The sequence below is a fragment of the Rhinatrema bivittatum genome, chromosome 2, assembly GCF_901001135.1.
Source record: "Rhinatrema bivittatum chromosome 2, aRhiBiv1.1, whole genome shotgun sequence".
NCBI classification, from domain to species: Eukaryota; Metazoa; Chordata; class Amphibia; order Gymnophiona; family Rhinatrematidae; genus Rhinatrema; species Rhinatrema bivittatum.
This window is the reverse complement of record NC_042616.1, coordinates 667,674,988-667,702,463: the sequence shown is the minus strand read 5'-3', so window position 1 is coordinate 667,702,463 and position 27,476 is coordinate 667,674,988. Positions and strand designations below refer to the sequence as shown.

Genomic DNA, 27,476 nt, shown 5'->3' with positions numbered 1-27,476 from the left:
GTTGTTTTAAATAATTGTCACTACCCCAGCAGCACTAACTAAGAAAGTGCACTACTGGTATTGGATCTTGCACTTCTGCTATCACTACTGCCTGCTACTGTCTGCCACCCTTTCCCTCCAAAACAACAGGGAAAGAAACAGGTGGTAGTGCCATTGTCACATACTTTCTAAATTTCAATTTCTTCTGCCTCTCCTTCCATTTTGGAATTATTTATTTAATTTATATTCCAATTTTCAGCAAAGCAGATTTCATTCTGGGACTATAGGTATTTTCCTATCCCCAGAGAGCTTACAATCTAACTGGGTGATGCATCGAGCTGCATTAGGATATTATGGCGCACTAAGCAGGATCTAGCATGTGATGATGCGGTACTAAGGTGTGATGTTTATCACACTGTGAATTCATATTTACGTGTGCTAGTGAGTATGCAAATTCAAGAAAATCGACACTGGGGAACACAGTTTTCGTTGTTAGATCTGACACTTGTTTTTGACTAACTTTTGACATCTGAATCCAAAAATGACCCCAGTTTTTCTCTATCACGTCAACTTTTTAAGGTACAGGATACCCTCCCTTTGTACCAAAAATCATACAAACATATACATATAAAGGTAAAAATTTACACTTATAGCTTTTCCGGCAGTGTTCAATCTGTGGACAATCTCGCCTGATGCTCCAACAATAGTCAGCCTTGAGTAACTAGGTGGGCCTCCTATAGAGGTATAAATACCTACCTAGTATGAGGGCCTTATAGCTAGTCTCTCTCTCTCTCCCCCCCCCCCCCCCCCCCCCCCCGGCCCCCTCCCCAGTGGTGGCAGGCTATGCTCGGTCTCCCCTAGCAGTTTAAGATACTGAAAATGCTATTTGCGAAAACATCTCTCCCCCCCCCCCCTTTGGTCGTAGGTAGGAATTACAGCAATTCTGGCACTTACCACAAAGTGTGAAAAAGTTATCCAGATAGCGCACTTCGCAATAAACAGCCTATTACCATAAAACACGCCCCTTTTCCTGTCGCATGCGATATTTACTGCATTTTGATAAATCCAGGCCTAAGATAGGCTGTAGAGAAAAAACTTGATGTGATAGAAGAAAACTAACTGCAGTTTTGAAATCAGCACACCTATTTAAGTCTAAAACAGCTAAAAAATCGCTCAACAGGAATTATGTTAAAAATTGTTCACCAGTGATGTAAATGAGGGACTCCTATCGCATTTTGCGATAAAATTCGCATGATAATGACGGATTTAACGTGGGAAATAACGCCTTTTATTATTTGCGGTAGAGTGGCAAAATTTTTATTGTGTGCGATAAAATGAGGCCTTCTCTCTCTAACACATTTGCACAGCCCTGGTGAGCCAATAAAAACACGTTTAACTACCTGCCCTGTCTTCCTACAGTCAGAATGTTAGGTGGCAGTGTGCTAGTCTTGGGACACTGGATGCCTCAGGCAGCTCAACAACAACACCTCCAATAGGGAAGCGAGGTTCAAACACCTCCTAGGGAAGTACCTGCACTGCAGCGTGATCTGGAAGCACCACTCTTACATATATAGAAATAACGACAGAAGAAGACCAAACGGTCCATCCAGTCTGCCCAGCAAGCTTTCACTTTTTTTTTTCTCCCCCATACTTATCTGTGTCTCTTGTCCCTTGTAAATGACTTTTTGTTCTATTTCCCTTCCACCCCGCCATCCCTTCCAACCCCGCCATCGTTGTAGTTAGCAGCGCTGGAGCTGCATCTAAGTGCTGGAGCTGTGGGATAGCCCACATCAGGGCTTGCCATGCAGGAGGGTGCACAGGCTGTACAGGGAGTGCATCTTTCATCCCTGCACCACATTGCTGGGGATGCCGTAGGAGCACATGGTTAAGAGGTATCGCCTGAGGTCTCAGACTATCATGTATTTATAGCAAGAACTCAGAATGGATCAGACCTTACCAAATGTGCACCCTGCATTTTAAGGTATATAGCTCATTCCGAACAACAGTTGGGGTTGTCAGGACAATGTCTCAAACATATTTTTCCTGCTGTCTGCGCCAGGTCCTAAGAGCTGTATGCAGCCACATTCATTGTTACATAAGATTCCCTCATGAAAGGCAGGACTTGATGGACTTGAAGAGAGGCTTTTATGCCATAGAAAACTTTCCACATGTTCTGGGAACTATAGACTGCACTCATGTAGCCCTCAACCCACCCTGTCACAGAGAGGTGATCTACCACAACTGAAAGCTCTTCCACTCCATCATCATGCAAGTGGTCTGTGACGCAAGAATGAGCATCCTTGATGTAGTGGCCAGATTCCCGGGAGCAATGTGGACTTTTTGAACAATTTGAAGATGGCTTTATGGTTACGGTTGGTTAATAGGTAAGAGCAGTGCTTCTTTCTATCATCTTTCTATTACAGCAAACGGCAGTGACATGGGGGGGAGGGCTATCAGATATGTGACTGCATCATTTACATGATAACTGTCTTGCACATTTATATAAAGAAGCCTTAGTGGCAAGGTCCAGGTTTTACTCTCAGTGTTGTAGAGGCCTGCTAAGGTAGCATACAATCAGGGCCAGTGCTAGCTTTTTTTGCTGTACTGTGTGAAAAATTACTGTGCTGCCCCCCTCCCCCCCAATTCATTCAGTGTCTTCCTTGGGACCCATCACATAAAGCCCAGCTCCGACCTACAATTTATATTTTTAAAAACTGACACCCCCACCCACCCCATGGTTAGGGAAGGGTATGAGGTACCCTAGGCAAACCTTACAGCCTTGCACACAGGCCACCCCACGCACCCCCACATCCTTTTCAGACACACACAATTTAAATTATGCATTTATAATACATTTTACATGAAAAAGAACATTCAAAAGTACAGTCTGCCGAGGCAAAAATAACACTTACAACATGCATTTTATATTTACATGCACTGCTGTGGTGCCAACCAGAAAACTCTGCAAAAAAAGACACTTGGAAATCCTATGGAATTAGACTTTTTAGAATGTGTATTGGGTGTGTGGCTTGGCCCTCAGAAAGCCATGAACAAACAGAATTACCATTACAATATAGTAAACCTCCCATACCAAAACCTCCCTAACAACCTTTAACGCTAGCAGCTGCCACCTTAACCCGCGTGACCTTCGTCCCTCCCTTCCTACTCCTTACAGCACATTGAACATAATTATGCATCCCTCATCCAATAAAAGACAACCAAAACTGTCATTGGTATAAGGAGGCTGCAGCTTTATTTAACATGTTATTAAAACCTAACCATTTGATACCCGGGCCGGTATGAAGTCTCCGCTGCTACTGCCCGCCGTAGGGACCAAGCAGGGCAGCCTTACTCCATGAGCCTCCCGCCTTGTCCCCAAGCAAGGGGGCCCTGACCATCGGCACATTCCGCGCCCCCACCATTTGGCGCCGCCCAAGGCACTGATCAGCTACCACGCCGTCCTGTGATGCCACCGGCACCACTTGCAATATGCCCAACCGGCACAGGTAATCGCCCCCTCCCTATCAGCTGTGACATTAACCCCCAACATTGATCCACATTTGTTGAAATACACTAACTAACATGTGTATGCTGTCTATTGCATAGGTTAACCAGTTGTAACAAGCTATACGTTATGATTTGATTACTTAATACCGTAGCAACAGCTGCTTCCCGACATTCCCCCCTTAAAGAAATAACGTTCCTTCCCCGCCAAATTAATAAAGGGGTGGGAGGGTGGGTTGCCGGCGCGTGGCAAAAGGGATTTCCTGGCCTCCGTCATGGTCCTTTAAAGGGCCGATGACGTCATCGGCCGGCGCCACCGTCACTCCACATACTCGCCGCCGTAATCGGGAGGCCCCAAGCTGCTTCGTAGCCTGCTCTCACGGGAAGAGGGGCGGGGAGGACCTATACAGTGTCACCGTGCTGTCACCGCGCCTCTGCTCCTCCCTCACTGGGATGCCGTCCTTGCGGCGCAGGCCCACCTATATCTATGAAAAGGCAGCACTACACACATTATACCAGGCTCTAGAATACCAATAAAACTCTTATTAGGAAACCAAGCTGCTATGGATCCCTTCTCAGAAATTACATGCCAATAAAATACCTCACCTTGATCACATATACAGAACCCAGACAGACCCTCACCAAATGCAGAATAAAGGGATCAGAAAGAATAAACAGAAACGTGCTAAGAACTGAACTGGAACCAACAACAAGCCAGCCTCTACATGCATAGCAACAATGGAAAAACAGTAATATGGGTAGCCAGGACCAACTCATCTCCCAGCACCCACCCTCTCACAATCAATAACAAAGACTTAGGCAATAAGTGTGGATCAAACAGGCTGCAGCTTTATTGTTCAACAATGAGATGCCCAAGCTAGGCCTCCCTTGCACCCGCCAGCAAGGTGCATAGATCCAGGCCATCCCAACTTTGAACCATTAACATTAGAAATATGCACACCCATGACCCCCGCCACCATCCAGCAAGGGGTCGTGACAACCAGCTCCTGCCACTCTCCAGCAAGGAGCCTCCTGCAGGACTACTGCACCCAATTGTCCCGCCGTAATTCCGACCTGAAACCTCTCTGGTCACTTCACCGTCGAGCACCACATTATATCTCTATCGGATTGGGCACGCCTTATGGCGGGGCAGGCCCGTGGTAGTCTGTGCTGTGGTCAGCGCGGCTCTCCCCCTGATTCCGTGCGGATGGGCCCGGCGTGGCTTGATATCGCCGAGCTCCTACTCCCTAAATTCTCACGTGCACCTCTGACTCACCGGGAACATCGTGGCTTGTTTTGCATGCTTCGCCTTGTACCACTGCAGCCTCCTCGGACTCCATCTCCCACTGGGTATGCCTCGCAGCCACGTGAATTAAATAGTAGGCACACCCACCGGGCAACCAAAAAAGCTGGTGGTCTTAATCTGCTGGGACCGTGGCAGAATCGTGAATTTTTTTTTTTTTTTTTAAATCGCTGTTTTTCTGAATGTGCTGGAGCTGCTGCAGAATCGCAATTTTTTTTTTAAAGTAAGAGCAGCAGCGGCAGGAGACCTGAAGCGCAGCGGCAGGAGCCCAAAGTGTGGTCTGGGAGTGATGGCAGGCGAAAAGGGGGTTGCCGAGGCTCCCGAGTAACCAAATCGGCGAGGATCCTGCCAATTGGCTACTCTGACCCCGAGGAACCAATTGGTTCCCGACCCGCCCTCCCGAGGATCGGATTCGTCCTCGGGTACGGCAGCCAATGGGTGAGCACGCTGGCGCGGGCATGCACGCACAGCGGCTCGCCCGGGTGCCAGCAAGGCTTGTGCCTGGCACCCACATTATGCCCAGGCACCCCGATAAGATATTGGGGTGCCCTTCTCAAACATTACCATACTTCATAAAAACATTAATAAAATTAAAAAATATAAAACAATCATAATAGTAAAAATCATATTCATAAAAAGAAATATTTCAGTTAATGAACAGAACATACAAAATTTCCCAAACACTAATAAAATATTTCAAAACGTCAGATGAATAAAAAATCCAGTAATTAAAAAATGTTCTATTCCCCCCAAACAATTAAATATTTCAAAAGAGCAGAATTATCAAATTACACCCAATAATTACAATTAATAAGGATTGAAAAAATCCCCATCTCTCCATTCCTTCTTATTTCCAGTCACCCTGTTGTGGATTGGGGAGGGTAGGGACGCCAAATTTTATTTTCTCTCTCACACACACACGCACAATAACACATTCATTCTCTCGCACACTCCCTTTCTCTAACATACACAGGCTTCCTCTCCCTTACAGAAACATTATGTGTGTGTGTGTGCCTGTGAGAGCCTACATGGGCTCTCACAGGTACACAAACATACACACAGGCTCTCACACAGACACATTCACAGGCACACAGACACACACACATATGTTCACACACCTACACACATAAGGCTCTCAGATACACACACTTGCACAAACACCCAGGCTGTCAGTCACTCACACATATACACACATGGCCTCCTGTTATCTTTGGGCCTTGGTGGGATGAGCTCCACTACAGCCCTGAGGCCTCCTGATGTTTTTGGGCCATGGTGGGGTGAGCTCCATCACCAGGGCCGGTGCAAGGGTATTAGGTTCCCTAGGCAAAACTTCAGCCATGCACCTCCCGCCAACTCAATCCCAGTTTTTCTCATTCCTCCACAGGCATCCTCACCCCTCACCCCTCTCCTCGCTCTTCCCTCTTCCCATTTCCTACGTTACTGCTCTCCCACTCAATGCCCCAATCCTTGCTCTTGTCCCCACCTCCAATCCAGATACCTGCTGTCCCATACCCAGGCATCTCTTCCACCTGGGGCCACTCACTCTCCCTCCCTTCTGCTCTCTCACTCAATCCCCTCCCACCTAATCTGAGTTCCTGCTGTCCCTTCAATCTACAAATTTCCACTATCCAACTCAGTCCCTCTCCCCCTCCTCCTTCCCATGCACCCTAGTTTTTGCTCCTGCTCTGTTCCTCCTCGAGTGTGCACACAGTACATAGCACAAGCTTCTCTGTTGCATGCATACTCGAGGGCTTCCTGCCTTCCATCCCAGCCTCGGGATCCCAATAATGACTGTGCTGCAGAGGTGGGCAGGGGCCTGAACTGTGATCAGCTGGCTAACTACTTGTAAATGTTTGTGATCGCAGCTCAACCTCTCAGGCCCCTGACCCCCTCCCCCCCCCCCACCCACAAACACACACACACATATAGCAGCATCGTCATTATTGGGAGCCCGAGGCTAGAATGGAAGGCAGGCTTTCACCGGCCCTGTCCATCACAGCCCCGCAAATCTTCCTTATTGGGGTGGACAGCAGAATCTGTATGTGGACGCACGCGCACACAGAAGCGGCACGTTAGCCCCTGTGACATAGTGAGGGCAAAGGCTATCGGCACCATTTTGAATACTGGCAGCCGATGGCCCGAGTGCAGGAGGTCGCTCCTGGACCCCCGCTGGACCACCAGGGATGTTTGGCAAGTCTTGTGGGGGTCAGAAGGGTCTCCCAAGACTTGCCAAAAGTCCCTGGTGGTCCAGCGGGGGGTCCAGGAGCGATCTCCTGCACTTGGGCCGTCGGCTGCCAGTAATCAAAATGGTGCCGATAGCCTTTGCCCTTACTATGTCACAGGGGCTACCGGTGCCATTGGTCAGCCCCTGTCACATGGTAGGAGCACAATATGGCATCAGCCATCCATTGCTCCTACCAAGTGACTGGGGCCGACCAATGGCACTGGTAGCCCCTGTGACATAGTAAGGTCAAAGGCTATCGGCGCCATTTTGAATACTGGCAGCCGAGGGTATGAGTGCAGGAGAGGAGATGGTTCCGGACCCACCTCTGGACCACCAGGGAGTTTTGGTAGTCTTGGGGGGGTCAGGAGGGTGGGGGGGTTGTAGTTAATTCAATTTTAGCTGGGAAATGAATAAGAATTAATGCATGAACGTATCAGGGGCCCCCTTGCCAAATGCAACGTATCAGCTCCCCGATGAATACGAATCCCGAATGCAAGGTATGGCGTCCCTCTGCACATCCCTAGTCCATAGTGCAGGGAGTCATATGTCAGGTGTGCCCTGTTACTAGCAACAGTAACATGGAATAGACTTAGTTTTCGGGTACTTGCCAGGTTCTTATCGCCTGGATTGGCCACTGTTGGAAACAGGATGCTGGGCTTGATGGACCCTTGGTCTGATCCAGTATGGCATGTTCTTATGTTAGTGCACTGTCTTTCAGCTAACATAAGAACATGCCATACTGGGTCAGACCAAGGGTCCATCAAGCCCAGCATCCTGTCTCCAACAGTGGCCAATCCAGGCCATAAGAACCTGGCAAGTTCCCAAAAACTAAATCTATCCCATGTTACTGTTCCTAGTAATAGCAGTGGCTATTTTCTAAGTCAACTTAATTAATAGCAGGTAATGGACTTCTCCTCCAAGAACTTATCCAATTCTTTTTAAACCCAGCTACACTAACTGCACTAACCACATCCTCTGGCAACAAATTCCAGAGTTTAATTGTGCGTTGAGTGAAAAAGAACTTTCTCTGATTAGTTTTAAATGTGCCCCATGCTAACTTCATGGAGTGTCCCCTAATCCTTCTATTATCCGAAAGAGTAAATAACCGATAGAGATGTGCATTCATTTTTGCCGAATTGGATAATTTCAAAAAAATTGTCCAATTCGGCATGTTTCGGGGAGTCCCGATAAACGATCGGGATTTTCCCATTTTTCGGCAAAAATGTGTTTTCAGATTAGTGCGCACTAACGGGAGTTAGTGCGCGATAACTCCCCAATAGTGCACGCTAACTCCCGTTAGCACGCGCTAACAAAAACTAACAAAATCTAATGGTTTTTGTTAGCGCACGCGAACGGGGAGTTAGCGCGCGCTAACGGAGAGTTAGCGAGCAATAACTCAAAAAACGATTTTTTGCGAAATAAAAGACCCAAACCGCATTTCCTGTGGCGGTGGAAAAACAAAGAACGACACAAACACAAAAAACTATTCACATCTCTAATAACCGATTCACATCTACCCGTTCTAGACCTCTCATGATTTTAAACACTTCTATCATATCCTCCCTCAGCCGTCTCTTCTCCAAGCTGAAAAGTCCTAACCTCTTCAGTCTTTCCTCATAGGGGAGCTGTTCCATCTCCTTTATCATTTTGGTCGTCCTTCTCTGTCCCTTCTCCATCGCAACTATATCTTTTTTGAGATTCGGTGACCAGAACTGTACACATTATTCAAGGTGCGGTCTCACCATGGAGCGATACAGAGGCATTATGTCATATCAGTATCCAGTCTGCAGCACGTGTGCTCTCGCAGCCAGGATGTCAGCCAGTTTTCATTTACCATCACAGGAGTACATAGATTCAATTGAAGCTCAGGGATGTGCATGTTAGGCGAATCCTAATCACCGTGTCATGTCTCTCATATGTTTTTCTGGAGGACATACTGCAGAACAGCCAGGGACATGAACAGTCATACCACTATGACGGGAAATACCCACAACCAGCCAGATATCAGGGCCCAGCAAGAACTTTTGCCTATCCAGCTCTAGGCTATTCATATTGTCTTGCTTTATGTAGTTACAGAGAAAATCTGTAGAGTAGTTTGTTTGGTCTCATTGCTAATATCAGTTACAGTCCTTATCCTTCATGTGGACACCCTTAAAACACATAGGCTGAGGACTTCAGGGAAGACATGCTATCATAATTGTCATTGTCCAAGCAGAGGCACAATCTTTCAGGTGTATACAGGTTTAAGGCCCTTGGTTTTCTATGTGGCTGCCATGCAGGAGTTCGAAAAGATCATGTTCTGACATAACATATAGCCAACATAGCAGAATTGCATTCTATAGGACAGCGGTTCTCAACCGGTCTGTCGCAACACACCAGTGTGTCGCCACGCTTCCCGGTCCCCCGCTGACCTAGCAAAATAGGAACTCATCCTCCACCCAGGCTTAAAATGCTGATAGCCTGGGCGGAATCAGGCAGGACAGCTGGAGTCAGCAGCACCAGCATGGACTCTTCTTCCCACCCCTAGTGGCCTGAAAGAGGAAGTGGAATACAACGGCCGTGTGCACGGAAAGAAGAGACCATGCTAGTGCATGCAGCATCAGCCCAAAGAAGAGAGGCATAGCCTGAAGAAGAGCAGTGCAGCACGAAGCAAAGAGGAGCAACATCAGCCCCTTCAGCTGATAAGACTCCTTTCTCAAGGCCGTGAGGGCTGGAAGTGGAGGAGGCTGCTGCTGCCGCTAAGGCAGGAAATGGAGGCAGCTGCTGCTGTCGCTAGTTCAGTGGGGGGAGAGAGTGAGTGAGTGAACAAGCATCTCTATGTGTGTGTGTTTATGTGAGGCAGCATGTATGTAAGTGAATGATTCAGAGCCTGTAGGTGTAAGTGTGTGATTGAAAACCTGTTTGTGTGAGAGTATGTGTGTGTGATTGAGAGCCTGTGTATGATTGAGAACCCGTATGTGTGAGAGAGATCATGTGTATGTATGATTAAGAGCCTGTGTGTGTAAGTAAGAGAGCATGTGTGTCTATGTGGTTGAGAGCTGGTGTAAATGAGAGAGCATGTGAGTATGTGATTGAGAGCCTGTGTATAAGTGAGAGAAAGAGCATGTAAGTGTGTGAATGACAGTCTATGTGTGTGAGAGAAAGAGACAGCATGTATGTAAGTGTGTGATTGAAAACCTGTGTGTGTGTAAGTGTGAAAAGACAGTCAGCATTTGAGTAAATGTGTGATTAAGAGCCTATATAAGTGAGAGAAAAAACATGTGCATATCTGCGAATACAATTTTTCAGTCAGCTTTTGCCCTTTCTTGACAAAATGGAACTTGTCACTGCCTACTGAAGATTTGGATAATAACATTTTATTCTTCAATTGTTAGTTGCACTATAACTGATTATGTATACCACTGTCTGTACCACTTTGTGTGTGAGTGTAAGAACTACACACATACAGACAGTGCACACAAGCTGTTGTGCTGCTTGCTGGAGTCTATCTGTGCATTGCAATGCTCACCTCATTGGACTGGGCTGGTGCTGCAGTGCCCACCCAGACAGAGGAAAAAAACACTCTACTGGCTGGTTCATTGGCACTTTCTCCCACCCATACCCAAATCATACCTGCACCATCCCCTAGGGGAGAAAAAAAAGCAGCAGCAAAGTGCCACTGTTGGCTGGCACTGCCTTCCCTTCTCTGTTCAGTGGGTAAGACTGTATAATCGTGGCTAGCAGCAGTCAAAAAGCTTTTTATACAAAGTTGAATAAAGTACTTTACACTGTGAAAGACAGAAACTGTCCTTCCAAGATAATATCGCTACTTTGTAGAAGAAATGCACACTTTCAACAGTACTTTTCATAAATGCTTAGCATGAGGATCATGCACAGAATGGATCCAGTGAGCAGCGATTAAAAAATGCTTTACTGAGATATATCATGTTACTGGTCTCCTTGCCAACATGTACTTCCCAGGCTCTGACAAGGCAGTGAGTTCACACATAACTCACAGGGAAGGGCTGGATGCTTTAGTTATACCTTATACTTTCTAACTGTAGTGCACCTGTTCTTCATTGATTCTTATGACCCATAGACTTCAGTGGTCCATAGAAATGAATTGGGGACAAAACAAATGGGATGGACCTCATTGGTTTTGGGAACTCTACAAATGAATCAAAAGGGACCCATTTGTTTCAGTTATTACATTAATTTGAAACAAATGCACATCCTTACTGGATTCCAATATACAGCAATCAATTAAATATTATGATTAACCTGTAGGCATAATGCAGGTTGATAAGTTGCCTTCATTGTATTAACATTAGTTTAAAAGGGCCTTTCTGCAAACTTTCCTGTAGGCAGATAGATCCTGATTAAAGGGCAGAAGCAGAACTAAATGAATGATTAGATCAGTTAGCCTCTGTGCTACACTGCTAGCACTTTTAGTTTAGATTTACCACCTAACAGCTCAAATAAGTTTTGACATGTAAAATGGAGCGGATTATCATCACATTTATCTAGATGATAGCAAAAAAAATGATTTTAAATTTAATTTCAAACATTTACATTCTGCCGTAACCATGTAAATTGTTCAAAGCAGATTACATAACATAATAAAATGTCTTTTGTCCTTTTGTGTCCTCCCCTTAGTTGTTTCTGTACTTTCTTTTCACATTTCTTGGATATTTTAAATATCAGTTACTCTGAAGTGCTGCTAGTGATGGAGAAATTTAAAAAAAAAACATACATTATCAAATGCATGACATAAATGTTAAAGAAATACAAAATGGAATAAAAGTATGTTTGACTTTGTCTTCATAATTTCTCCTTTAGATTTGAGAGTTATGGAATCTATATAGTAATGTTCTGGGAAATTTTGAGGACCTTGCTGCATATTATTGTCCTGTTCTTCTTCCTCATCTTAGGCTTTGGACTTAGCTTCTACATTCTCTTGTATCAACAGGTTAGTTGGAAATCCACATATTTGAAATTTTTGTAAATTTATACATTGTGTATATACAATAATGAAAAGAATAGGGTTCCAGAGATATACTTCCCCTTAGTGGGTGAGAAAATGCAGCTATTTTTCTCTTCTCTATACTTTCTCATCTACTGCAGAATTTGTTTCTGGATCCCTAGGGTTTTTTTTTCTGCTATTAGGACATTTTTTACTCAATAATTTGGTCCTCCTCTTATTCTGTTAATATAATAAGTATATTTTGTGTCCTAATGAAATATTTTTTTTCTGTTTAGGCAAGCAGGATAATAACTACACAAGTGGGTAATGTCATCTGACAACACTGAGATGGAAAGCTCTCTCAAAATTAGGAAAAATCTATGCTTTTCTGAGCATGGGTGGATATTTCCACGCAGCCGCCTGCCATAGGAGTCTCTTCAGCCTTTTTTTTTTTTTGACACTTAACGAATGGATGTGAACTGCTCTCAGATTTTTCCCCCTTCTGCATATTTTCCTTTTTATTCAGTCTTTTTTTTCACTTATTCTTTGTTTAGTAAGTCTCCTAAAAAATAATAACCATTTTCTTTCTTTTGGCACTAGCCAGGATTTTCTCTTTAAAATTGAGTTTGACATCACCTCAGTGATGTCTGAAATCAAAATTGGGCTTCAAATATCCTAAATATTCTAAAAAAAGGAATTGTCTGTGACAGACTCCAATGATCACTTCATCAGATATCTATGACTTTCTCATAACTTGCTGAATTACGCCCATTGCACAATGATGTTCCCAATGGCCAGAAGATCCAGGCGTTATTCTCTTAAGGATTGTGTAGAATCATCTTACTCCTCTTCTTCAGGAAAATGGAGAAATAATATCTGCAGAGGGAATGGCATAATGTAAAAAGGGCATTGTTCTTTCATGCTTAGATTCATGACATCATTTCTCCTCCCAGGAGCAGCCTTTGGGTAGGTTAAGCAGGGCAGTCACCCAGAATTTCAAAAGATAAGGGATGCATTGGGCACTGCCAGCATCGCCTGTTGGGCTGTTCAGCTGAATTGATCTCAAGAACCCAGTATAAAAGCAGGCTTGGTGAGGCTAAGCCTCCTGAAAGCTTCGTGGGTCACATATTCCTCCATATCCCCTTGCCTTGCATGCAGCTGACAGAAGTGGTGCTTCTTAGTGCATCAACTATCTCTGCTATGGTGGGCTAGTCTCGCGGGATGAGCCACAGAATTGTGACATCTTTTGGCTCAAACCACAATTCTAGACCATCATAATAAAGGTGGCTGATGTGATATAAAGTGCCACTCCTGCCATCCATGGGGCAGGGGGCGGGAGAAGGAGATGAAGAATTTGGGGGGGAAGGATTGAATGCATTGGAAATTGGGAGCATGAACCAGTAGACCTACATCCATTCGGGATGCCAAGCATCTTCCTTTCAGAGAAACCAGTGTTCTCTTGGTTCCAGGCTACCCAGGGAAGAGAAAGAGGAGGTCCTAATGTTCCTGCATCCAAAATTCCCACCTGAAACTGGGATGCTGATGCAACATGGCTGGAGTTCGGGGGGGTTAAGGAAGACTTTGCATGGGGTGGTGGTGAGGGCAAGACAGGGAAAAGGAGACTGTACATGGAGTGGGGGAAAGGGAGAAGAGAGGACTCAGGATGGGGTCATGAAGTAGGAGAATCCAAGATAGAGCGATATGACCCAGAATGGGGAGAAAGGGAAAAGGGAGAGAGAGGACTGGAGAGTGGATAGGAATGAGACTGGTGGAAGAGAGGGAGAGATGATCCCATTTGAATGGCGGGAAGATGGAGTGTATAGGGTATCAGGGTGGGGCAGACCAAGTCTAGGGCGTGAGAAGGGGAAGAGAAAAAAAATTATTTATTTTATTTTATTTATTTGTTTTTATATACCGATGTTCACCTATGGGTATCACATTGGTTTACACTATAACACTTTGATAATGTGACGGTGGTCATATTATCGTTACATTGTAGCATTGTAAGATTACATTACATCTATGGGTTGCTTTAAAAGTTATAACATTATGACATTATGCTATTTGGTAACTTTACATTATCATTAAAATAGCTAATGTTAATTAATGGGGTGCTGGAAAGGAGAATAGGGTTGAGAGGATGAAGAGGGAGAGAGGACCCAAGATGGCATAAGAAAAGGGACTGGAGCCAAGAGAGAGGGTGAGTGACAGGGAAGAAGCTTGACCTGGTGAGGGGATGAGGGGCAGAGGAAAGTTAGATAAGGGCTAGGAATCTAGTGACCACAGAAGTGTAAATGGGGACCTAGGGAGTGGATAAAAGACAGGGGAATACTGAAGATTGAGGAAGGTATGAGAACTTGGGAAATGGAGAGGAGATTAGAGATTGGATTATGAATAATTGATATAGAGCATATAGATAGACATGGTTTAACGGGACACAGCCAACATGGATTTACCCAAGGGAAGACTTGCCTCACCAATCTGCTACATTTTTTTAAAGGGGTTAACAAACACGGATAATGAAGAGCCAGTGGATATAGTGTATTTGAATTTTCAGAATATGTTTGACAAAGTCTCTGTTGAGAGACTCATGAGAACATTTAAGAAGTCATGGGATAGGAGGCAATCTCTTATTGTAGATTGTGAACTAATTAAAAGACAGGAAACAGACAATAAAACTAAATGGTCAGTTTTCTCAGTTCAGGAAGGTAAATAGTGGAGTGCCTCAGGAATCTGTACTAGGACTGGTGCTTTTTAATATATTTTTAAATGATCTGGAAAAGGCAACAGGTGAGGTGATCAGACTTGTAGATGACACAAAATTATTCCGAGTTGATAAATCACGTGCAGATTCCAAGAAATTGCAAAGGACTTTTGCAAGACTGAGAGACTAGGCATCCAGATGGCAGATGAAATTTAATATGTGCAAGTGCAAAATGATGCACATAGAGAAAAATAATCCAAACTGTAGTTAAACAATATTCCATATTGGGAGTCAACACTCAGGAAAAGGATTTAGGTATCATCATGGAGAGTACATTGAAATCTTTGGCTCCATGTTTGGCAGTAGTCAAAAAATCAAACAGGATGATGAGAATTATTATGAAAAGAATGCAGAATAAAATGGAGAATCACAATACCTATGTAACGCTCCATAGTGCAAATGCATCTAGAGCTTTTTGGGGAGTTCTGATCACCACATCTCAAAAAAGATATAGGAAAAGGTTCAGGGAACAGTGACCAAAATGATAAAAGGAATGGAGTTGTTCCCCTATGAAGAAAGGCTCTTCAGCTTAGAGAAGAGACAAATGAGGGGAGTTATGATAGAGGCCTATAAAATCATGAGTAGAGTGGAACAGGTGGATGCGAATCAGTTGTTTACTCTTTAAAAAAAAAAAAAAAAAAAGACTTGGTGGACACTCCTTGAAGTTACTAAGTAGCACCTTTAAAAGAAATTGTAGAAAATACTGTTTAAACTCTGTGCATAAGCTCTGGAATTCATTTGTGGAGGCTGTGGTAAAGGAAAACATAGGCAGCTTTGAAAAAGATTTGGAGAATTTCCTGGAGGAAAAGTCCATAGACTATTATTAATCAGATAAACTTGTGGAAAGCCACTGCGTATCCCTGGGTGTAAATAAAATGGAATCTATCTGCTATTTGGGATCCTGCCAGATACTTGTGATCTGATTGGCCACTGTTGGAAACAGGATACTGGGCTTGATGGACCCTTGTTCTGACCCAGTATGACAGTTCTTATGTTGGTAGGTAGGTGAGAAGTAAATATAGAGATTGTGAGGTCTGGAAAGGACAGTGGAGATGAGATATAGAATGGGGAGAGATGATAGATTACAGAACAATAAAAGATGTGAAGTGGCGAGGGGAGAGAGGTAAATAAATGGATATAGGAGAGCTTGAAGGAAGATAGTTGGAGATAATCAGCTTGATGATAAGGGATAAGAGTCAGAGGAGGCAGCAGTTGTAAGAACTTAAACCAGAAATGAACGCCGCAGTCTTATAAGTGTGATGCCTAGCATACACAAAAGCATATTTTTGGCCCTATGATGAAAGATTAATTTCAAAACATGGACTCTTGTCTGTGAACACATTATAATGACCTATGATTATTTATAAGGCTTAGCCACAAAGTGGTTATTCACTCCCGATGAAGCCTAGAATGACGGTCATTTAATAACATTCTTAGCGTCTTTAATTCACTTCGATAAAATCTGAGGTTAGTTTGTCTAAGATTTTTCATAGAACTTAAGATCTGCAATACTGGGGGAGTTGGGTGATAAGAACAACAGAGCCAGATATCTGGAGATTGATGAGAGGGAGGTGGCGGTCTGAAGGGGACAATAGAGGGGAGAGTTAGAGAAGTAAAAAACTGGGGCAATAAGAGCGGGAGGAAGAAAGAAAGATGAAATCTAGTTATGCATGAACACAGCAAAATAAATTAGATGAAAGGAAAAGATAAATGTCGGAGACAAATAAAAAAGAGAAATTGACGCAAGCAGTAGAAGTGAGAAGAAATGGAAAGGAGACCCTGGAAAAGGGAAATGAAGAAAAGGATGAAACTGAAATCAGAAAAAAGACTAAAACTAACCTAACTGGAAAAAAATGCTTTGATAACAAATGTCAAAAACATTTTAATTGAAGTAAGTGATTGGAATAGGTTAGCTTTGGGAATGTGTATCTGTGATGTCTTTATATTTTGCCCAGTATAGAAGGAAGTATGTTTCTCTTTCTCATTCTCCTATGTTGTTCTGCCCTTAATCTGGCAACTTGAATTATTCTTATTCTTCTACGTATACTGCGTGTGACAGAGGTAAAGTATTTTACTAGTATTTTGTTTCTGTGCAAAGATCTGGCTTCTGTTATCCCAGTAGGAAGTGTATTGGTGTTCTAGGGCCCAATATAATATTTGCAATGCTGTCTTTCAAAGGTAGGATTTTTACTGTTTGAGTCCTGAGTGTTAGTACTGTTTGGTATGGCAAGTTTTCTGTATAGATTTGAAATTTATTTTCTAATTGGAGATTGTATTATTTCCAAAGTTCCTGGTAATAGAGAGTTTGTGTTGCTTTTACTAAGGTGACTCCAGAATTTGTATAATATGTACTATACATTAAGAGAATGCCTAGCAGGAAGGGAGAGAGTCTACCTACGGTGAGGGGAGGGGAGATAGCAGAAGTTGGAGATAGTTCTAGGAGGGAGGGGGTAGGAGGGAATGCCTGGAGGTAGGTGGGAAACAGAGAATGCCTGGAAGGAAAGGAGGTGGGGGAAGGGGTGAGAATAGATGGAAGAGAAAATGTCTGGAGAAGGGAGATAATGCCAGGAGGGAGGAAGAGAGGGGAAGAATGGATATAGCAATGGAGGAGGGAAGAGAATAGGGTGAGAATACTTGGAGGCAAGGGGAAAAAGATGAAGAGAATGGATGGAGGGGAGGAATGGAAAAGGAAGGGAGAATGTAGAGAGGAGAAGGGGGCACCATTGACAATTTTCACTGAGGGTGCCATTTGCTCTAGAATCAGTCCTTGCCCCTCCATTAAAGAGGAAGATGTCACACTCTTTGGCCTCAAAGAATATCAGCATGGATAAAGTGAAGTAACTCCCACACTCCAGTCCCAAAGATTAACAGTGCTGTGAAAGACTGGAAGTCCTCCAAGGTACATGGCACAGAAAGGAGATCAGCACTGGATTATGCACTAAATTACTGTTCAGTGTTGATAGTAAGCAGGTCCCATCAACTAACATAGGTTTCAGTGCATTGTCAGTGCACAAATCTGACTACCAATGCTTTTTCTTCAGTGCCTAGCAGGCCAAAAAGACTATAAATACTTTAGCAAAATCTCTGCCAAAAAAATCAAGGGATTGTGCCATTGAAAATGTGAGATCTAATCCCAGAATCAGATGGGTTCCTCTCTGGCAATTCTTCCTGCTCCAATGAATCCACAATCCTTTCTGAAAAAAATGCGGGAAGACTGTAAATAATTATTTAACTGATAGGTCCTAGTTATCACCTTTTCTGCTAGAGGAAGTGAACCCTATTTTGGATGCTATAGAAGTTGGATAACCTAGTCCACTATTCCACCTTATCAAAGCATGGATGACATGGTACAAACTCATTCAGAATCACAAAGTTCTCCTCCTCCCAAAGAAAAGATGCCTCTGGATGTGCCTCCTTATAATTTATTTGATTCCCAAGAGGGCTCAGTTCTCTCATTTTGTTCAAAGGATGAACAAGCCACAAGCCTTTTGTCCAATCTTCCCCTCAGCACCCCAGGAATACATCTCCTCCTGAGGACATTTATTTATTTTTTTCAAAGATTTCTATACCTCCTAAACCAAAGCTCTTATCGGCTAACAAATAAAACATTCATAATAAAAATCATAAAATTGAACAAAATTACATATAACCACACAATTATATATAACCACATCATATAATTAAAATACCAATCTTGAAAAAAACAAACCAGAAACGTCTTTCTTTTGCTCAGTAAAAACCTGCTGCAACAAAAATGTCTTTAACATTTTCCTAAAGGTCTTAGTACATGAAACCAGACACACAGTCTCTTGTAACAAGTTCTGCCATTAAAAAGGACCTCTCACAAGTGTAGATTAGCCGAGCATGCCACATGAAAGGGACATCCAAAAGGCCCCTCTGCAACTACTTTAATGATCGTATAGGGATATAGATGTGTAATATCACTTTCATCCAGAGAAGATAGGCTTGATTTAGCATCTTATGGACAAAGGTAGCAATTTTATATTCACTGGGGAGCCAGTGCAATTCCTTCAACTTTGTAAAAGATGGCTAAGGAAATTCCTTTCAAGTTAAAAGAGAAATTGGAAACTAGAATAGATATATTCGACTTGATCAAGCACATTCATGCACTTGGCAAATAAAGGCAGTTCCAGTACATAGGTTGCTTGAAGTTTCAAGCCAGAATGTGGCAAGCACCTGTGTCCATTCTTCCAGTAATCAAGTAAGTTGAAAGATCCACAGTTCAAATAAATCGAGGCCATCATTAAGTTCAGACTTCCCTATCACTCTGTAGGAGATTCAGCCTTAAGAAAAGCTAACCACTGCAAAACAAATCCAAGATCCTTCTGGGCAAAGGTGCCAAGATGTTGGACAACATGGCAAAGAAGGTCTTTTAAGGAGCCATATTAAGCTTCTAAATAGTAGCACATCATTTGCACACTTTTTTGTAAGATTGCAAAAGAACTTCCAGCAGATGAGATGAACTGCTTTATTCCTGCCAGTCAGGAGACAGAAGATTGTGGCAAACATCTTATAAGATCAGCATATTATATCTCTTCTAGAGCTTTGGCGGTACACATTGGAACAAGAAGCTATGCTTGGTTGCATGTAGCTGGTCTTCCTGAGGATGTGCATGAGAAGCTCGCAGATGATCCATGTACAGGAGATAATCTCTTTGGAGAGAAAGTAAAGGAAACTGTCAATGTTGTTAAGGATCCCTGTTACCCTTCTTACTCTTTCAATGGCTACAGCAGAGCAGGGTTTCATCCCCAGAAAAGGTCAGTCTGAAGATAACAGACCAACCAAGAAGAAGATACCCATATCCACATCCTTTTTTCTAGCATTTGCAACTGTAGCAATATCAAAACACACTGCATATCAGAGATAGGATGCAAACTAAACCTCTACAATAGATGCAGACCAAAGCAAATCCTAATTTATTTACTACAGCCTCAAAACATGTTCCCTACTAGCCTTATACAAGCTTCTGGTAGGGAGAAGGCTTCAGCATTTCAAACAAGCCTAGTCTTTAAAGAACAGATTGAAGGCTCCTCTAAAAATTATACATCAAAATTGTAGATTGAACTTCAAATCTGCTCCCCCAAACATTCTTTAAGTAAAGAAGTGTTAAGACACCAAAAAGCTAATGATTCTTCTACCTTTTTACTGTCCAATGTAGTAGAATCTGTTCCACTGAAAAAAAAAGGATGTTAGGATTTTAATCCAGTTACTTTCTGATTCTGAAGAAGACAGATGATCTTCGACCTATTTTAGACCTAAGGAATTTCAAAAAATATACCTAAAGAAAGTTCATCTTGAATGTTTCTGTTTGGGTGCCATCCTTCCCCTCTTACAGGTAGATTTTCAAAGTGTTGCTTGTGCAAAAACGTCCCCATGTGTATGTGAGCCATGCAAATTTTAAGAAGTCGGGAAATATGCATGTCAAGAATAAGGATGCAGGGGAATAGGTGTTCTGGGGCTAAGATATATGTGCAAGGCTGACCATGATAAATTGTAACTCTTTGACATTGTAAAAAAATTGACAAATACTTTATCTCACAATAATATAGTTCTGTCTGAGAATAGGTGTAATGATATTGTACATTTTTTTGAGGATGAAATAATAGGTTTATTATCTAGTATAGACTCTATACCTAAACAAGAAATAAATATGCATCTGAAAGAGGTAACAAAATGGTCGAATTTTGATAACATTTCAACAATGGGGATTGAAAATCTCATTATACATTTAAACCCAGCAAATCATCCACTTGACTCCATTCCAATAATCACATTAAAAGCCTTAGCACATAAATTAGCTCCATGCATTGCATCAATTATAAATAGTTCACTTAAGGAAGGGCACCTACCAGAAATACTAAAGGGAACAATAATCAGACCTGTGCTAAAGCAAAATAAATTTGACCCAACTGTACTTAGTAATTATAGACCCATATCAAATCTCTTTTCTCACTAAATTAACTGAAAAAGTGTTCCAAAAACAGTTAACAGAACACCTAGAGAATAACAATATCCTTTACCCGTCTGTTTCGTTTTAGAAAAAATGTTAACATTGAAGCATTATTGATTGCTTTATCAGACACTTTTTTAAGAGGATATGATGGTGGCCAAAGATAACTGTTAGTTTTATTAGATCTCTCGGCTGCATTTGACATGGTAAATCACACTATTGCTTGACAGATTATCTGAAATAGGGTTGGAAGAAACCACTTTACAATGGTTCACATCATATCTGGATGACCATTCCTACAAAGTACAAATTAACAACACCACATCAGATAAGATAGGTCTTAGTACTGGAGTTCTGCAAGGATCAGCACTGTCTGCTACACTTTTTAACATATACATGCTGCCACTATGCCATCTTCTGGCTGAACTGGGCCTCAATCACTATTTATATACAGATGACATTCAAATATTGATACCAATTCATGATACAATTGAAAAGGCTTACAAACTATCAGTGTACCTGACAATTATCAAACAACTTCTAACACAAATGAAACTTGTTTTAAAAATAAATAAAACTGAAATTATGTTATTAGAAAGAAAAAACACTAATGTATGTCACACACCATTAGTACTCCAAGACAACTCAACTATTGTTAGGACTGTTGGTCGTGGGCGGCCGAAGCCAACCCAACTCACGTCATGTGTTGCCCTGCTGTCCTCTCTGGGCGAACTCGCAGCTGTGGCTACCGCCACATAACTCCTTGCTCTCTAGACTCATGGTGGCTGGGATGCTGCCGACCTTCATGCTGACTCCGGGCCTTCCTAGGCACGTGCGCGTGCCACTGGGTCTCACGTTAAAGGCACTATAGTGAGAACCTTAAGGGCATCTCCGACTGATGACATCACAAGCTGGGGATTCATAAGCACCTCCCATGGCCTACGCTAGCTGACTTGGCAACAAGTTCCTCCACCTACTGGTGTTTGTTCCTGTCTCCTCAGACCCATGGTTCCTGCCTTGGATCTCTACCTGCGGCTTTCGACTCTGGCTCAGGTACCCGCTCCTCGGGGTCTGCTTGCGCTTCCTGTGGGAGACCTGGACTCCAGGCTTCCTCGCTCCTCGGGGTAGTCCCTGCGCCTTTCCAGAGGTCCTGCCTGGAGGCTTACCTGCTCCTCAGGGTTACCTCATGAACTGCCTATCTGTGATCCCTTCTCTGCACTTTCCCCACTCCTCAGGGCAGTGCCTACATCTCTATACCAGTGACTTACTCTGTGCTTCCCCTGCTCCTCTGGGCAGCTTACATCACTACATTGGAGATTCCACTCTGTGCTTCCCCGCTCCTCGGGGCAGCCCCTAATGTCATCACACCAGAGACTCTGTTACTATGCTGTCCCGCCCCTCGGGACAGTCTCTGCATCATGCCTCCAGAAGACCCTGTCTCACGCTCCTCGCTCCTCAGGGTCTGCCTAGAGCTCAAGTGTCAGAGGTTCCTGTTCTGGCACTAGTATCTTCAGTTCTGCCTGTGACTCCTCTGAACTGTGTCTCTTCGCCCCGCTCCTCGGGGCATCTCACAGTACTCTCTGTGCAGGCACCTGCGATCACTTGGCAGTGATGCAGGACGTTCTCTCTACCGAACTACCATCGTGTCCCCTGCTGCAGCTGACCTTGCCTCCCATCGGTGAGGACCTGTGGGGCTCCACCCCATAGGCTATATCAACCTTCACTTCGGGCCAAGGGCCCATGAAATCCAAGAATCCTAACAACTATTAAGCTTGCAGGAAATGCACGATATCTTGCTATAATATAATTGATCCTGAACTAAGCTTTAAAAAACATATATCGAATAAAGTGAGAGGATATGTCAAATTAATGACCTTAAAACGATTACAACCATTATTATCACAAAACGATTTTAGAATGGTCTTACAATTTTTGATTTTCTCAAGTACTGACTATTGCAATTCTTTATTACTTGCCCTGCCTTCCTCCATGATCCGTCCATTGCAGGATTTACAGAACGCTGAAGCGAGAGTTTTATCGGGTACTAGAAACAGGGACTATATAACACCAATCTTAATCTCCCTACATTGGCTCCCTATTGAATATCGCATTAAATTCAAAGTGCTGTGTATTTTACAGAAAGTAATCTACAGAGACCAGAGACTGGTTAAAAGCGGCTATGCGGTTACACACCCTGCAGAGAAACCTCAGATCAGCAAATAAAGGCCCTTTGACTATTCCTTCTGTAAACTCTGCCCGGTTAAATCAAGTTAGAGAGAGCCATTTCGCTAGCTGATCTGAAATTATGGAATAAGTTACCACTGATATAAGATTGCAGCCTGATTTTAAGATTTTTAAAAGAAACATAAAAACATGGCTATGTAGTATAGCTTATAAGGAAGGCTAATGTGGCCAGCCAAAAAAACACCCATCCCCTTTCCCCTGCTGACATTTTCACGATTATTATTATCTTATTTTACCTTACTCTGTGTTTTTACTCTAGATTTTGATATTTAACTCTTTTATATTATGTCATATTTATATTTAAGTACTTTAAGCCTGAGAATTGTGCATTTTATTCTCTTAGTTTTAATATTAACTTGACCCTCTTTAGTTTTGTAACCCTGTATTTTATTCTCTCAAATATGTAAATCATTGTGACGGCATATCTGAACGACGGTATAAAAAATTTGATAAATAAATAAAAAATAAAATAATGCATTTAACTTTACTGCTGAGGCACAAGTCTGGGCCAGATGGATGAGAGAGAGAGACTGTTTTAAAGGGATAATCTGACACTCTTTCTATATATATCCCATTTTAAGAGGGGCACTTTCAACTCAGGGTGGGTTTTGGGGAGGCAATATTACATTGATCTATCTAGGGTGCAATGGTCTGTGGACCCTTGTAACACTGCCCCCCTCAAAAAAAAAACCCACCCTGATTTTAAAGTGCTCTTATGGTGGGATATATAAAGGGTGTCAGACTAGCCTTTTAAAAGAGTCTCTCTCTCTCCCTCCCCCCCTCCCCTCTCCTCAGCCAGTCACATGTGTGAGTACAAACATATAGGCTCCAACACACACACAGTAGGGATATTTTAAATGGTATGCATGTACTTGCACACATAATATTTTTGCTCGCGTGCCCAGTATGCACATTTATGAGTGCACGTGCAAACCTTTTTAAAATTTACTTGTTAGAGAGAAACAACATACTTTGTTCCCTAGACCTAAAAGATGCTTACACTCACATCTTAATTCACGAGAATCAAGGAAATGTCTGTATTTCACTATAGCAGATCAACATTACCCAGTACTGTGTTCTCCCATTAGATCTCTCTTCAGCACCCAGACTTTTCACAAAATGCCTGGCAGTTATTGCTGCCAGGAAAAAACAAATGTTTGGTGCATATCTAGCCAATCTCTTGGGGACGCTTATCCATCTATTCTTCTTATAGTGAGCATACTTTAATTCCTAGAATTTCTAATCACTCTTCAGAAATCCAACGTGAAACCATCTCATGTAATTGACTTTATAGGGGCCCATCTGGACCGTCCAGAGAAAAGCTTTTCTGCCATAACCAAGAGCAGACGAATTATTAAAACTATTCCTGCAGATCAGTGACTAAACGCATGCTCCGACCTCTTTGCAGCATCTCTCAACAACAAAGTCTCCACATACTGATCCAGGAAACTGACCAGCAAGGGGCAGAATGGCAGGAGCTGTTTTTTTAATTGGATAGAATCTTAGGTCTTCTCTATGCATTTGCTCCAGTTCCCCTCATTTCAGGGACTGTTCAAAAACATAAAGAGGTGGAGGACAAATGATTTCGAAAGCATAAAGAAGTGGAGGACAAATGATTTTGAAAGCTTGGTTTGTTCTCTTCAACTGTGTTTTCCCAGGCTCCAACACCTACCTATTCAGCCTCTGATAAAGTTGCAGATGTTCCTGTCCCTCATTACTTAGTGCAATGGGAATCTTCTACATCTCAACCTCCAGTCTTTGGCCCTGACTACTTGCATGTTAAAAGCTAATTTCATATATGCAATTGCTTACAAAAGTAAAGGAAATTCTCCTTGTTTCAAGGAAGTACTCTACAACTTTAAATGGTGCTCAGAATTCAGACATGCCCCTTTTAGTATCCCATTGCTCTTTTACTTGAATATATACTAAGACTTTAAATGATTTGAAAACCAATTCAGTCAGAGCTCATACTGCTGTCATTACTGTTAATATAGTAACAGTAATGACAGCAGAAAAAGACGAAATGGTCCATCCAGTTTGCCCAGCAAGTTTCCTATGGAAGTAACTGCTGCTGCATACAAGTTACCCCCAAGCCTTATGTTAAGGGTGGTAATATTAACATTCAAAACCAAACACCATCAAACCTATAAAAATAATTACTGCTATCAGCATTTTTACAAGGTAAGCAGCCTTCTTGATCATTCAGACAATACTACTTGAATGTGCTTTGCTTTAGGACTTGGCCATAGAAACAGTCCTGTGCTTTTTCCCTAATGTCTGTGTATCAGTACCTAGCATTGAATGTTATCTGAATCCAATTCCCCTTCCCTTCTCCTGCCATCAAAGTAGATAGCAAGGCTGCAGTTGTGTCAAAATCATGAAAGCTAATTGGTTAAGGGTAGTAATCCCCATGCCTTCAATTAGGGTAGTAGCTGCTGCTCCATGCAGGTTACCCTCATGCACTCTTTTCTTTATTTCTACCTCTAGCCTTTAGGGATCCACAGGGATCCCTAAAGGCTAGAGGTAGAAATAGGTGCCATAGCAGCATATCATTGGAATTTGAAAGGTGTTCTATTTCCCATTGGCCTACAATTGTCAAATTTATGAAGGGTCTCACATATCTCATATCTCCAATAAAAGGGGATCCTCTACCTTGGGATCTGAATGTAGTCCTTGATCAGCGCATGAAACCCCTGGGCCTGGTTTTTAAAAGCATTTACACACTTAAAACTGGGTTTTACATGTGTAAATGAACTTTACCCGTGTATGTGGGCTTTTGAAAATTGCTAAGAATATGCCATCGAATTGTCAACAGTCTTTACCCATGTTAAGTGCATTTAATACAAATAAATAGCTTTTGAAAATTGCTGCGATAGTATGTTACATTTATATTTGTAAGTTCTTTGAAAACAACATCTCCACACTCCTTGACCCAGGCCCAGTGGTGAGGTATGAGTTGACTCTTCCTCCCCCTGGTGTGGGGCCCCTCTCATCTATAAAGCTGGTTGCAGTAGGGTACTGCTTGGAGACGGCTAACTCATCTGTTCTGTATTGTGTCTATTCCATGAAGTCTTCGAGTCAGGAACAGGATCTGATTTGGATTTTGGAGGAAGATATGCCAGTTCCTCCTTGGATCCAAGACCGAGCCAGCCTTATGACTAAGTGGCAGCCTTGGTGAGAAATTTCTTTGCCTCCTTGGCTTCTGGGATCCAGGGTTCTGCTCACCTGCTTTCCTGCTTAACCTCATTGCTGCTGCAGCAGGGCACTCAATCTTCACTGGGTTTCTCCTCCTCTCGTTCATTGGCAGTGGATTCCAGCCATTCAGAGTTGGCAGACCACAGACCTTCCCCCTTCAGATCACCACCACTTTCTCAACCCTCATCCAGAGGCTACTGGGATAGTATGCCTTCACCTTTGAACTTGAAAGGGATCTGCACTGGGATTCCGTCTGACTTGCTTCCGGATTCTCCAGAGTCTGCGTCCACCCCAGGGAACCTCAACTTTTGTGGAAAAGACTGGGAATGATAGTAAGAACAGAAAAAAAATATTTATCTAGCGGTCCTCTGCATCCTACATATTTTAGACTTACCATCAGACCCAATGGCTCTACCATTCCACAGAGCTCTGGATGAGCTGCAAATGAAGATGTGGCAAACTCCCATCAATCTTGGACTTGAGACTGAACAAGCACTTATATCAGGAAAATTCAAGATTTAGTCACTAAGTAAAATTCTTCTTTTCATCCAGAAAGGGGAGTGCAAGTGCGACTTGGATCTCAAATGCATATATGAACACATCAAAATTCATTTGTCTCATTGGTGCTACCTCCACTTCGGCCTGGATTCCTCCTATTAACAATACCTGGTGCTTCCTTTTATCCTATAGGCTACGCTAAGGGTTTTCACTAAGTGTCTTGCAGTGGTGGTGGTTCATGTCTGGCACCAGGGGATTCAAGTCTTCCCATACCTGGGATGATTGGCTGGTGATGGAAGGCAGTGTTGGGCTCTCTACAAACAATGGCCCATCTGCTGCAGTAGCTAGATTTCCTGGTAAACTTCAAGAAATCACACCTGGTGGTGGATCAATACTGCAGAAGAGGGCCATTGAACAGGGCTTCCACTCTTGTGTCTCTCAAATACAAGCTCCTGTCTGCATAAACTCTTGTTGGCAGCAGTTCATGTGATCCCACTGACTTGTCCACCTATGACATCTGCAGTGGCATCTACACTGATAGTAGAGCCATCTGCTATAGTTGCTGTTCACTGTGATCCACATCTCCATAAACATGTTTCTGTACCTTTGCTGCTGGTTAAAGCTCTATGTTCTTCAGCAAGGGGCTCCTTTCCATCTCCTGCCATCTCAGGGCAACTTAACAGATGCCTCCACAACAGGATGGGGCACCCTTACTGGCTCGCTTCGGAGCCAAAGCACATGGTCCTCCAAGGAAAGTCACCTCCAGATAAACCTGTTGGGATTGAGGTTGGTGGCCTTCCAGCTCACCCACCAGAGACAGAGGATCTTGATTCAAATCAATAATCAGGTGTC

General features: G+C 43.0%; 1 protein-coding gene across 1 annotated transcript in view; it reads left to right on the top strand.

Annotated features, from left to right (window-relative positions):
• The window catches only part of TRPA1 (transient receptor potential cation channel subfamily A member 1), a 297,071-nt gene that overhangs the window by 224,723 nt on the left and 44,872 nt on the right, over nucleotides 1-27,476 (top strand). Inside the window, exon 22 of the mRNA XM_029591461.1 lies at nucleotides 11,829-11,958. Within this exon, the coding sequence (XP_029447321.1) occupies nucleotides 11,829-11,958 (130 nt within the window). The remainder of the gene's footprint in view (nucleotides 1-11,828; nucleotides 11,959-27,476) is intronic.